The sequence below is a fragment of the Rhagoletis zephyria genome, unplaced genomic scaffold (genome assembly GCF_001687245.7).
Source record: "Rhagoletis zephyria isolate East Lansing unplaced genomic scaffold, Rhagoletis_zephyria_1.1 Rzeph_scaffold_01845, whole genome shotgun sequence".
NCBI lineage: Eukaryota > Metazoa > Arthropoda > Insecta > Diptera > Tephritidae > Rhagoletis > Rhagoletis zephyria.
Genome location: NW_016158929.1, coordinates 60,675 through 75,309, shown reverse-complemented (window position 1 = coordinate 75,309; position 14,635 = coordinate 60,675). Strand labels below are relative to the sequence as shown.

The 14,635-nt window shown below is 35.8% G+C and overlaps 1 protein-coding gene across 1 annotated transcript in view; it reads right to left on the bottom strand.

The window, feature by feature from the left end:
- Positions 1-14,635, bottom strand: part of LOC108365342 (allatostatin-A receptor-like) — a 36,537-nt gene that overhangs the window by 12,203 nt on the left and 9,699 nt on the right. Inside the window, exons 2-4 of the mRNA XM_017619345.1 lie at positions 6,452-6,737; positions 6,116-6,266; positions 615-733 (exon numbers count right to left, since the gene is read on the bottom strand). Coding sequence (XP_017474834.1) covers positions 615-733; positions 6,116-6,266; positions 6,452-6,737 — 556 coding nt within the window. The remainder of the gene's footprint in view (positions 1-614; positions 734-6,115; positions 6,267-6,451; positions 6,738-14,635) is intronic.

Below are 14,635 nucleotides of genomic sequence, written 5' to 3'. Positions count from 1 at the left end.
TGGTGAATATTAAATAAGCAAAGGAAGCGGCTAATACTGAGGATCAAAAGGGTGCGCTACTCAATTGGTTGGCACTTATATGCTTTCTTAAATAATTCGGAAGGCGAGAAACAAATTTTTGCCAAGAATATTACATACTTTATCTAAGACCTGGCTTAAATCCACTCACGCTAAAAACCACAAGCTCTTTTAGAATATTATATCAAAGTATTCGTCATACTTCTTGTCTCTTTTTTTTAATGTTGTGTGCAAATACTTATTGCCAGTTTCACGAAAGAAATTTAAGTGAATTTTTGATTTGCATTTAATATGAAAACAGACAGAATAGAAAAAGCTTTTTTCACTTTAAACGCTGGTGAAAAAGACAGGTAGTATTATAAGAATGTAATTAGTTCGATCTCTGTAAATAAATTTGTCAAATCTTTTTTTTTACAAATATTTGTTTATTTAGTTTCTTTATAAATCTTTACTANCTAGTATTATAAGAATGTAATTAGTTCTATCTCTGTAAATAAATTTGTCAAATCTTTTTTTTTTACAAATATTTGTTTATTTAGTTTCTTTATAAATCTTTACTATAATTCTTGAAGTATTTCTAAGTGTACTGTACTCACCTCGATTCCGCTGATGGCTTACAGCCAGGGGAACTGCGCCAAAGTCGTGCCAACATACCCACATACAAGAAACAAATCAGAGTTAGCGGAGCTAAATATGACGATAAGAAAAATGATATCTGCAAGAACAAGAAAGAAGAAAAATATGAAATTAGTAATAAAATCTCATCTATTCGTGTAAACTTTTTAAATGTATGAATGTAAGACCGTAAGTAAGTTCGTTTCATTCCTCTCGCTTGAAAAATAGGTAATAGGGAGCGGATCCGTTTCACTTTACGACCGTAAATGTCTTCTCCTTCGTACCCAAAACAGCCCAGACAATATTCCGGGCACAATGTGTAAATTAAAATTGCCATAACAGGTGTTGTTTGTTTACATAATTTTATAAAACACAATAATGAAAAATACTACTAAAGATTCAAAAAATTTAGGTATTTGCTAATTTTATTCCCCGTATAAGAAAAATACAAATAAAGTCATTGTTTTTCAGTTGGTTTATTAATTCCGTGCACGAAATGTAGTTCCTATGCGTTCTTCGCGCTGTGGGTACTTAAGGCACGTTTTGACAAATGTTTGATAATTGTGAGAGAGTAACCTATTTTTTTTTTTACTTTCTTATTGTCGAACAGCGCGTGTGGAATAAAGCTAGTTTTACATGAAACTGTGAAGATCAACTGAAAAACATTTTAATTTCATTTTAAAATCATGATGGAAGAAATATTTTAGAGAAAATTTGTTAAATAATTCCAGTGGGAAGTTTCACACTGCGGTGCGAATAGTGATAGGTATAGATAAATAAATACACAAATTCTCAGAATGGTCAGAGAAGTCGATTAAGCCATATCTGTCCGTCCGGCCGTGTACACGATAACTCGAGCAAAAATTTAGATATCTGGTACGGGGGTTGCTAATTATCTAAGGTAGGTTGGTATTACGAATCGGCAATATCGGACTGTTATAACGCCCACTTCCCATATAACGGTAATTACGAAAAATGCAAAAACATCGGCACTAAATAGTTTTGTTTTTGTTGTTGGCCTTTGAATTTTAAATTACGAACCATTTTTAACAAGCTCGAGGCCCAGCGTTCTACTGATATTTTAACTGTCGATATTTCGACCTCAATCTAAGGTCATCTTCAGGAACTCTTTATTAATTACAATTAAAATATCAATAGATCGAAGATTTGCGTTTTATTTAATTACTGGCCCTCGAGCTTGTTAAAAATGGTGCAAAATAATATTATTATGAAATTTTTGGAAAATGGGCGTCCACTTATGATGGAATCCTGTATCTCAGTAGCCCCTTCACCAATCCTTACCAAATTCGGTGGAGCCGGTAGGGTCCAACTAAGAAATCTGTTGAAAATCTTTGAAATCTACAGAAACGCGAAAGCTGCGATAAATCAGTAACTGCTGACCCGAATCCACTCAAAACCGATGATTGCAATACCCACTTAGCAGAAAATTAGATTATTATAAATTTTTGGATAATAAGCGTGGCGGCGGCGTGACACTTATGACCACAAACGTGTATCTCGTTGACAGATTTATCAATTTCAATCAAACTCGGTGCACTTAATAACCTTGGTAGGGAATTCGTTGAATATTATTAAAATCGAACTGAAATTAAAGCCGCTTCTCGTATTACGGTAAATATCAGAAATACATAAACTCCGATATTTCAATAACTTAGGACGCTAATTAACACTTACAATAACCTCTTAACAATACATAAGACTGTTGTAGACTTTTAGGAATTTTCTATCAAACTTGGTTCAATTATTTATTTATTTATTCCACGACACTGATTAAGTTCGGTTAACGTTCTAACTGAAGGTGCTTTAAGCGTATAATTATATTTAACCTTTGGTATACAGAACATATCCACACGTCTAAGATTTCACGCAGGTATTTTAAAATTTATCCTACTCAGAAGTGCAGGGCACTCAATATACCCACCTATAACATTAGTCACAAAAGTGCAAGACAAAAATGTCCTTCTGTTATTCAAGGATGACAAGTCTAGAAAGTGCAAAACGTATAAACACTTTCAGAATACGTTGTAATAGATTAATATGTGTGGCATGGTAAGGTCTCCAAATAAAAGTGGCATATTCCTTAAGTCGAACTGAGCATATTATGGAAAGCATTTTAAATCGGAAAAATCAGCCTTGCTTATCACGCAAAGGTAATTTAGAGAAAGTACCTGCGCCAGGTATATAAAATCCGGTTTCGCCCGAATTCATACTTCTTTACTCGTTTTCTTGTTAAATTTGAGCACATGTGGTGATACATGGCGTATGAGTAATAAAGTTTACCACTACAATTTTGTAGAGAATTTCTCTACCAGTAGCTCGTTTCTGTAACATTTCTCTACCAAGGCGAATTGAGATATGAATTCGCCGCCCTGTTCTCTACTGCTAATTAGTAGGTGAGAATGACGTATTTTCTCTACTGGTAGAGAAATAATTGGTAGAGAAAAGTTACAGAAACGGGCTACAGAATAGACTGGGTGAATACCCCATATTTTACAGGTAGCTTCACCTCGTGTATTGGGTAAAGTTTCTATGAGTGTGAGTTTTTGTACTATTCTAACTTTTGTTTATAGGACATTTTCGAAGTAATTCGTGATTGTGTTTGAGATTTGAAAACGAATACGAAAATGTAATGGTATTGCGGTATAGCGTAAACTGATCTGCTTGGGTTCTTTCTTTAATATTGAAACAAGCCGTTAGCGATCTTAGCTTAGCTTAGTGATTTTAATTAACAATATTTCGTAAAAAATTTATAGACAGCATATTTCGCTATTTCCAATCAAGGCGGAAAATATTTTATCCATTGGGAGTTAGCTTTGAATTGTGGTAAGAAGGTGAGAGAGCAAGCAAATGGATACATATATACATATTAAAAAGAACACCTTTTAATAATTGATTGAGAATAAAAAATACATATTAACATGTATAAGTTAGAATAATAGAAGCCAAATCGATTACCTTGCTTAAACCGACACATAACGCACTTTGTTTCAGCTGAAAACTGGTGCGTAAACAGATTTTCAATACGCTTAGAAATTGAGAAATGTGTTGACCCGCGTTCATTTTCATATCGGTTTTCTATTTCTTCAAATCAGTTGGTTTTCATCTTTACTTTTGTGTACGGTTACATTGAGGGCGCTACATATAAAGACACATATGTAGACGAAAAAAATGTGTATTTAGTCAAATAGTTTTCTTGTTAATGCGGTTCTTGCGTAGATATAATTAAAGTAAATTTTAACAAATCGATTGCTGCATCTATTTAAGCTTAATTAATACGTATCGATGAGAAAAAATGCTCCAAAATTAAATTGAAATTGCAATTTTTATTCATGTTACTATGCATATGTTTAATAACACAATGGAGATACTTTTACTCTTTCGCCTACTGGTGAAAATTATTGAAAAAAGATCAAATACCGATTATCCATTTGCACAGTGGATGCGAAGCTCAAGATTTTGCCCAAATTATTAAGATCAAGGATACTAAATATATGTATTGCCACCGCATACTAGTAATATTGTTTACTACATATGGCGATCGCAGTTTGCGTACCTGCCAAAAAGCTCGATGTTGTGAAATCACACAAGTGTGCCTGTCAGCCGTGGTCGGTTAACTTCGCGCGAAAAGAAAATTCTTTCGTTTTGGAGACGGACAGCATCGAGACCACATGGATAATCCGAAAACATCGACCAGAGCTTGGTTAAGAGACTAATGTCTACCACTGTTTGACTACGGATACCCCAGGGTATCGGGAGTCGCGCAAGTTTTAACTATTCAGCATATGATAAACGAAGACGACCAAATTTGTTCATACGGAGGCAGACGACCCTCCATTGGTGCCGAAAAATCTGGCGAGCACAAGTCTCAGTACTCATATCGGCGGTGGGAAACAGCGTGGCTTCGTCCTGGTAGCCGAGGAATCGATGTTATAGCAATGCCGCGACAATCATTTTTGGCGAGTGGATTCAGCACTAGAGCATCTAGATGCATTTCTGCATCAAAACAAAAATTTTGAAAAAAACGTCGCTTACGTTATTTTGGCGGTTAGGGCTCGATATGTATTTGGCAATTAAGAAATAGTTTTAAGAAGAAGGCACGTGTTGAAGTTAGGCGCAGCGATCAAGAGAAGCTTAGGTGAGCATACACGTTTGATTTGACCGAAAGTAGTTGGTTCGCAGCCTAGCAGCCATAATACCAATACGTCTTAGGTGTTAGGTAATTAGGTTTAATTTGCCGCGTACACTTGGAAGTAAGAGCGTCCGGTGGCTTGCTTTTTTCGTGCGTTGAACTTAGCCGTGCTAGATCATATCAGATAAAGGGGTGAGGGTTCATTTGGGGCTAGCCACAGGGGCCAAGGCTAGTAATGGTTGTGGAGGAACGAATTGGCCGGCCTCATTCAGTTGGAGATAAACCGAGACCTGGACGAAGGGGGGTACGTGGAGGATTGACAACGGACAGTGGGTGGATTTGGGGATTTCAAGGCCGCTGATTGTAAAGTCAGAATTTTAATGCTCTCACCCCCTAGGATTGTTCTATATCGAAATAAAGTATACCCCACTCTTTTTATTTTGAAATTCAAAAATATTTAGAGGTCGCTCAAAGCGCTAAAACATTGCCATGTATTTTGTATGAAAAAAAAACCACTTTTCGTGGAAATGGTATGGAATTCTTGAAAATCAATATTTTTTGATCGGCCTACTTTATATACACTACAGTTGCCAGTTGGGAGCTGCCTGTTGCCATGTGTAATATCGTTTTGGCAACTGGAAATGCAACTGAAGTTCGATTACTATCGATAATCGACCTTGACTTGACTTACCTTAGAAACGATTACTCTCCGTGTCATCTATTGCTTTTTCTCTTTTTTTATCCTAAGCATTTGTATTTGTACTGTAATTGTTATTCAATTTTACGCAAAAAAATTAAACTTTTTACAATTTTGCGTAAAATTGAATAAAAATTACAGTTGAAAAAATGTAAATTTATTTTAAAGTTTTTTTCGATTGCCAGATGAATTGCATTTATGCAAAAAATCATATTTGTGTGGCATATTTGTAGGAGTTTTATTAAAACACTTTGCACTGAGAAATGTAACTAATAAATCAAAAATCTATAGTTCTCCAAGTTTCTAAGTGAAGTTGTTTTTTTGGGTAACTACATACACGCGCTGCTCATTTGCCAGATTTACAATTTTCAAGACAGTGAGCTTTAAATTTCTAAGTAAGTCAAGTCAAGTCTAAAGCAGGGATCACACGATTTGTATATTTGCACATTTGGCAGCCACAGAGTGGTATTGTCTTTGCGTAGGGAATGAGTTCAGCTCAACAACAACTTTTTTTTTGCTTAATACCTATATGATGTGGCTTGGTATGGAGGTATTATTTGTTACAAACTAAAAGATTTTCACATAAACACAAAAAGAAATCAACAACGCCAAAAAACTCATTTGAACACAATTACCTGAAATGCAACCCAATTCCAACCTTCCTCTTCCGTAGAGAATACACAGGCTGTGTAATTACGTCCTTTAAAATAGTACAGACGCACCGAATGAGCCAAGGCCACCGGAATCGCTGTCGTCAGAATAAGCACCCACGCAAAAATGATGGCCCTGAAATTGAAATGAAAATGACAACGAGATTTCATTAACGCCGCTACACTCAATTCTGTGTCACATTGTCTGACAATGTTGATAAATCAAACGAAATGTTGATTCCGGCAATAAATGAAAACGTAAATACGTTGGCTATAGTGTATACTTATGTATGTATGAAGTTATGTGCTACAACTACTTACAGCATTGCATTACGTTCGCTTCGCAACGACATACTTGTCACCGGATGTACAACTGCCAAAAACCGATCGAAAGACATCAGCACCAGAGTATAGACGCTGCAATGGCAGGTGACCACAATCATATACTGCACGAATTTGCACCACAAATTGCCGAATGGCCACTCGGGTAGCACATAGTCGGTGGCGGTGAATGGCACACAGAAGATGACAAACAGTATGTCCGAAATTGCCAGATTGATGATGAGCAGGTTAGTGGTGGAACGCATTTGTTGATTAGCAATGACAACTGAAATAAAAATAGAAAGAACTCGTTGGAAAATCGTGAAGGAAAAATACTTAAAATATTAATTTTTGTAAATAATGTAGTTCTCAGAGCAACAGCATAGTTAGAACCAAGCTTAACTTTTTACCCTAATCAATAAAGCTTTTGTTAATTAAACAAAACGATAGTAAAATTCACTCGAAACATACCACAAATGCAGGATGTGATGTATGTATGTATGTATGTAAGTTCGAATAAAACATTTTCTTTTTTAAATACGTTTCTTTCGTCAGATTTATCAGATATTAAATATATTTGGTGGAAAGAGCATTAATACACTTTAAATATGATGTTAACATCTCATAGAAAACAAAACGGCCGTTCTCATGCTGCAGAAGGTAGAATGGACAGCCCTGGTCTGTATAAAGGGTGCGCTGCGAACCACACGCCCACAGAGGAAATGGATGCCATTCCAAATATCCTAACAATAGATTTAATGGGCATGCAATGCGCCGCAAGGGCTGCCCTAAGACTGCAAGAACTGAAAATCTGGAAATCACAGAGAGGTGGTCATACTACCATTCTCAGTAACCGAAACTTACGAGAAAAGCGGNTTATTTTCAGATAATTAATTATTTTTTTTTTATAATATAGTTACGTAGAATCGATAATAATTTATAAAAATGCAGATATTTTTCTATTTTCTTTTTGAAGAAACAAAATATAAAATAGTAAAGTCTGGGGACACCAATTGGTCATGTTTTTTAAGAACGACCCAACTACGCTGACTTTCAGTAAAAGGTATCACACAGAGATATCAAGTAGAGAATCATGGTCAAAAGAGTCCCGGGAATGAAAATTCTATTCGGTTCCACAATGATGAATCTAAACTTGGTAGCAGGGTAATATACTCCTTATACGCTGAACAATTCTCGCCGGGGTTGTGCTTCCGCCTCCCAGACCATTGCAGTGTCTCTCCGGTCGAACCAGCGGCTATACAATAAGCTGCTGACAGTCTGCGTCATATTTCGGTCACAACAAAAATAATTTCTGTCTACTCAGACAGTCAAGAGGCTATTAGGATACTTCCATCACTACTAATTCGTATACGGTAGCCAACTGCCATAAATCGCTACATGAGATGGCAGACCAGTTCTCCTTATACCTGGTATAGGCAACGGGATATTGTAACATACCAGGAAATGAGAAAGCAGACGAGATGGCAAGAAAAGGTGCTTCCGCACCACTTTCACCGGCCTGGAAGAGGTTAGACATGCCGATAGCTTACTGTAAGCTCACATTAGGAAATTCTTCCAAAAGAAGCACGTACAAGGAGGGAGTACTCAAGTACATGCAACACAGCCAAACTTATGTAGCCATAGTAGACATGAGTAAGTCGCGAGAGCTTCTATGCGTGAAAAGGAGAGAAGTATCGCTAGCCATGGGATTACTGATCGAACACATACTCTTAGGTATCGGTATCGCGATATTCTAAATTCACAATATCAGATGCCGATATATCTAATAAAATAATATCGATAAATTGAATAACGGAAATATCGACAACGAAATGGCTAATAAAGATATATATTTTTTTTGCGCATTACGTATATGTACTTGTAATTAAAAAGCAAATAAGCATAAATTCAAATATTGAAGTTACTTTGGATAAGATGCACTTTAACGAGTTTGAAAAAATAGTAACCAGAGTGGAGCAACTTTGATTTACCTCTCCTCACAAGCAAATCTAATACTTTCAAAGAGACACACCTTTTCAAATGTATACATGTATTTCCAAACGTGAAGTACAAATAGTACCGTTCAGTTGGTTTTCCAGATGACCGCAAACAAAATTTCATGATCAATTGGATACATTCAATACGAAAGCATCAGTTACTCAGTACGGTTAATGAACCATCCAAATTGACTAGCGAGGGACCTTCTTAGCTCGAGATATGCCAGAATACTAAAAAGAAATGATTTTTCCGATATTACCAAATGATTAACAATATAATATATTTGGATATCCCCAATATATCAATGTCGGCTCTGGAACTCGCCTTTCAGATCGTCTACCCAACACCTATGTCAGTGCGGCTTGGAAACTTGTCCATTCTGACCGAAAACAGCCTACTGGATTGTAATTACTTAAATATAGAGAATCGAAGGCGCGGCGTGGAAACTAGTGCTTTCCACCCGCCCAGGCAGTGCTGCTCTGGAACTCGTCCTTCCAGACCTCCTGCCCAGCACAAAAAATACAAAAATAATAATATTTCATACCCATATTGTTATTCTACATTGCACTGACTTTTTAAAATAATTTTTCCAGTTAATCATATCTTTAAAACTTCAAAGTCCTTTGAAAAAAAATCCTGACGTCAGAGTGAAAAACTAAAAACGCCGTTTTACTATATTTAGCCCATGGTTATGTGAGCATATCGATTCTTTCGTGTGTTTTGATATATTTTTTTTGTCGCACGGTGTTATATTTTAAATAGTTGTTGCACTTGTATATTGCACTCCCGCCCAAAACCAAGTGCAGCGAATAAACACACGCACTTGTGCTTAAAAATAATTCGTTCGTTCTTCATTGGGTATGCATTTTTTAATGCACTTCTCAACTGCCGCAGAACAAAACCAACTAAAGTAGTTAATTGCTGGCAGTCCAAATCATGCTCAACAAACTTGCTCGGAGTTGTCTCACGGGACTCTGTCTCAGTGATGCCAGATTGTGGGTAATTTCCCTATTTGAGGGATATTTTGCAACAAAAATTATTAAAAGGGAAAAAAGGGGCATTTCAAACATATAAGGGATTTTCTTTTGATGCAGTTATTGTTGCATAATTGATCCAAATTCAAGAATATTCGACATTCTTACGTAATTAATCTTTCTGAAGATGTGATGTAGAGTGAAATGGTATATAATTGTTAAAAAGTATAAGGACAATTTCGAAAATTTTCTTACGTTAACCAATTCAAGCGCTGAGTAAGAAAGAATCTTTTCAGTTGTAACTGGTGTTTCATGTAAAAAGCGGAACAAATTATCTGATGAAATGGTTAATAGCACATGAATGTGCTTCAATTTTAAAGTCACCAAAAAATTTTTTTAGGCCCTTAGTGAGTGAGCAAAAAAATGAAAGTGAAGCCGGCAGGCAATGGCAATCCTCAGAGTATATTCCTGCCATGAAAAACAGCTTCTCATCGGAGTCGGCGTAAAACTGTAGGTCGCTCCCCTTTGTGTGACAACATCAAGGGGCACGCCACATATTGGAGGAGAAGCACATATGTGTAATCGCCAATCATTATTATTATTATTTTATATGAATTTTACTCTTTACTACTGAAACATGTATATGTTTAAATTCGTTGGGAATTTTGAGGGATACATTTTTAAGCTGTGGGTAATTGAGGGATTTTTTCCCCATTTTCGTGGGATTTTTAACAGAGAATGTCTGGCATCACTGCTCTGTCTTGCCTTCGGCATACAGAGCTGGTACAAGAGCTACCATTGGCCACAGCGCCTACCCAATTTTTGAACTTGAATAAATAACCGGTGCTCAACACTCCCGCTTGACGCACACCCCTAAAAACTCTTACAGAGTTTAAGCGGCAAAGCCACAGCGCTACAAGCCGTAGGGACTCTGCATGACTTACAACCATGCAGAGGTGGTAACTGATGGTTATCATTGGCTCCGACGCCTACCCAAAACATTTTTGCTTTAATAAATTTTTATGCAAATACATTCATCCTGGTCCTGCCCTCACACTGAGTTATTCATGCTCCTGCTCTTGTACCACCTCTGTATGCTGAAAGTCATACAGAGCCCCAACAGCCTGTAGCGCTTTGGCTTTTGCTGTTTAAAACCACTCCGGAGGAGTAAGAGTTGTGATGCATCAAGCAAGATTGTTGAGCATTGTGTGTTGATGCGTCAAGCAAGTTGAGCATCGGTTATGTATTTAAGTTTAGAAAATTGGGTAGGCGCCGTGGCCAATGGTAGCTCTTGTACCACCTCTGTATGCTGAAAGTCATACAGAGCCCCATCAAGCAACTCCGGAAGAGTTGTGATGCATCGAGCAAGATTGTTGAGCATGATTTGGAGTGCCAGCAATTAACTACTTTAGTAGGTTTTGTTCTGCGGCAGTTGAGAAGTGCATTAAAAATGCATACCCAATGAAGAACGAACGAATTATTTTTAAGCACAAGTGCGTGTGTTTATTCGCTGCACTTGGTTTTGGGCGGGAGTGCAATATACAAGTGCGTGTGTGTGTTCGCTGTTCTTTGTTTATGCGGGAAATGCATAAGTCGCTTAAACAGTTGTGTTTTATTAAATTTGTTTTGATTTTCTGAAGGTAAAGTGTATACGTACATACATTTCCAATTTGGCGTGACGTGGCATTTGTATGACAAAATGTTATAAAATGAAATGAAAAACGGCCTCAAGCTCAATAAAAGTTGCTGAATAAAATGAAAAAGTCAAGACTTGGAAAAAGGTTTTTTACACTTGTGTAAAAATTAAGTAGCCCTTCATTCAAAAAGATTATTTGTTAGTATCTACATATTTAAATATATAATCCAACACATGACGCTACATAAAATATAAGTGAGTTTTGACAAAATTTGGGTTACAAAATAGCAGAACTCTGCGAATTGGGAAACGCTATTTATATCAAATTTGTCGTAGTAACATTTGAAATACAGTAAAACCCACCCAAGAACCTCACAAAAAATATAAGCTTTTTGAGGTACTTAGACGGGTTGGGTACTTAGAAGAATGTTTTTGGTAACATATACCTAGTTTAAAACCAAGATCGTAGCATTATTTAAACACGTAAACACATAAAAAAAACTTTATAAAAAAAAGTTATAATGCAATGTTATGTCATTTTTACAAGAATTCAATTCTTTAAAGTCACTGATTATACATATTTATACATACATACAGTGTTGGACATATCTATCATTTCGGACCAAATTCAAAATGATGTTCACCACGTGTGCTTCTTTATTAATTTTTAAGATTTTTCAATTAAAACACGGTTCATTGCCTTACAAATACCATATAAACCTAAGCTTAAAATTTTTTAGAACACTGAAAAGAAATTCATCATATTTTCATCAAAATATCAAACTTTTTTTCTCAGAAGTGTTTATAGCTTATGCAATTTTAGTGTAATAATAGGTGCATTTTTTTTGTAGCTACTTAAGCAACCCTGCTGGTAGCTGGCAAGAAGCATGTCATTACTTTAACGGGATTTAGATACAAAAACCAATTTAAATAAGTAATTATGCGAAGTATTTGCGTAACTACCTTTCAAGTCGCGTATTTTTTAACCGACCTGGCTGACCTCGGATAAATTTCCGAGTTTTTGTTGTTGCTTTGCGTGTATTTCGGAATTTAAGCGAGTATTCTTTTGTAGCTTGGTTGCAAAAGAATGTACCCAATGTGTAAGTTTCAAGTGGCTAAAAATTGCCGCTGACTTTTTAGATTTTTTTGCCGAACGTGCGGCGGGAGCACTTAAAAGGGGAAAATTATTGGTAAAATGGTAAATCGGGTACGAAAAATTTTGGTACTTAGACGGGCTAGGTACTTAAGCGGGGGGTACTGTATTAGAGGTTAATTTTCCAAGTTTTAAACTTTAAAACCTTTCCGAAGTATCTGACACGACGTTACATGAAGTTACGTTAGTAAAAGTTCCTTTGATACTATAGTCTTTGAAACTATAGACTACAGTCTTATTAAGTAAAAGGATGGAGGGCGTGATCAAGTTTGCGTATTGATGGTTCATGGCAAAAAGATGGGCGACTGCGATTCGAAAAAAAAAATTCTTATTTAGATGTTGGTCGGACGTGCGCCGCGTATTTAATTTCGGCTTCTCCCGAACTTGGACTTCTTTACTTGATGGATAAATAAATAAAGAAAAAGTATATGTGTAATCAATGTTCTTCGCTTGGGGGCATAGACTTACGTTAGGTGACTGGTAACAAGATCAACGAAAATAAGGTCAATTGACACTATTTCGCATAATGGTGCGAAATAAATTCAATTGACATTATTACCTCTTCAAAGGCGAAATCAAATCCATAGTAATATCAGAGAGTAATAAAAAGGAACAAGCAACAAAAAAAACTCAAACAACTTTGGAATTAAAATTTTCAATTTGTTTACTAATTAAAGGTTTCTTCGTTTTAGAGTTTAAACAACTTCTCTGCAAGAAATTTTGTTAAAAAAGTACATATAAAATGAACATATCCCTTTTTCTCTTACCTTAAACCGTTTAGTATGGGCAACAGTGATGTTTTGTAATTAAGGCAGATTCGAATATGCGTTGGCATATGTGTTGGCAATACATCCAAACACAAAGGCGTGTTATGCAAACAGTAAAACAATTCATTATTTTCTAGGTATTGAGAATAAAACTTAACTACTAAACTAAAAAATAAAAATCATTGAAATCGGCCCGGTATTTTTAAAGACTTTTCGGATTAGAAAAAATTGTCTTTCAATTTTATATAACACTGTCCGACATGACAATTAGCCATTTCTAATAGATTTTGGGTCGCTGAATTAATAAAAATGGAATCTAGACGGCTAAAAACGGTTAACTTCTTTTTCCAAAACGGCTAACAAATCGGCTATCGACTAACTCGAATTTTCTCCGGCTGTTTGCTATCGCAACCGGCTAAATCTAGATGGAAGACGGCTAAGCTGGAGACACTGAAGTCAATGTTGTAGCTGCGCGGGGAATTTTATCAATTTAAAAATGTGCACCCTTTAAACAAATAAGAATTAAGGCTCGTCTAAAATGCAGCAGATATATACTCGCAGGTACACTCAAACATAAAATATTTTATTTATTTACAACTCCTTTGACTTATAAATGTTAATCGGCTTCCCGAAGTATTGCCAAGCCCTTGCACAGTTCTGGGATGGCAACGCACTATGGGACTACAGCGGCCAAAAGTAGTAAAAACAGATAAGCGAATTCTGAAAAAATAATTACGCAGATGCATAGCAAAATATCCAGCTAACCCAAACCAAAAAGAATTTTGGATGAAAATGCATATTTGCAATCATGATACGAGCTTAAAGTAGGAGCAATGCGAAAAAATATATTTGTTAGAAAAGATTTTCATTTTGTCGCAAGTAATTTGAATTCATTTTTCCACTTGTGCGGATATATAAAAAGCCAATCTGATTGATGAGCAGTTTTTGAATATATCTGTGGTCAAACATTGCTTTAAATTTTTATACATCTTTTGAAATGTATAAAACAGTTTACCTTAAAATTCGACATAATTTTGTGAGTGTAAAATTTTTCGAGTGCTTAATTTAAAAAGGGATATTTAAAAAGGACCTAGGAGGCGAGCTAAATTATACTTAGGACAAGTAAACATTAAATATGTGTGTCATATCTCAAATAGTTCCAGCTGCGAGGAACTGCGAGTTCAGCTTCTATTCTTCCTTTTATAGACCCATCTCCTGTAAAATTTATTGAATTTTTATTGTAGAGCAAAAAGGAAAAACTCTGATATGTACATAAAATGAAAGATATGCAATATAAAGTGGAAATTAAAGAAGGTTTAGATATTAATGACTCGCCAATCTATTACTCCCAATCAACGTTCAGCCAAAAATGGACGTTTCTCTGGACGGGATCCGTTTTCGATGACAGGAGTCCTGCTTGCCTTAGCTCAGCTTTTGTTGTATAAAATGTAGGTAAAATTGAAAGTTTCAGTGTAAATACATATCGTGCACATAATTTAATTTGCAGGTATTGTAAATGTTTTCGCTTTGTCATTTTTAAAATGAAGAAATAGGAAATTCTTTAGAAATAAAATAAATGTGCCTGTTCATTTTCTCCAACATCCATAAAATTTAGTACTTGGAGCCAACAAAGCTGAGTAGGAGGTGAGCGCCTTA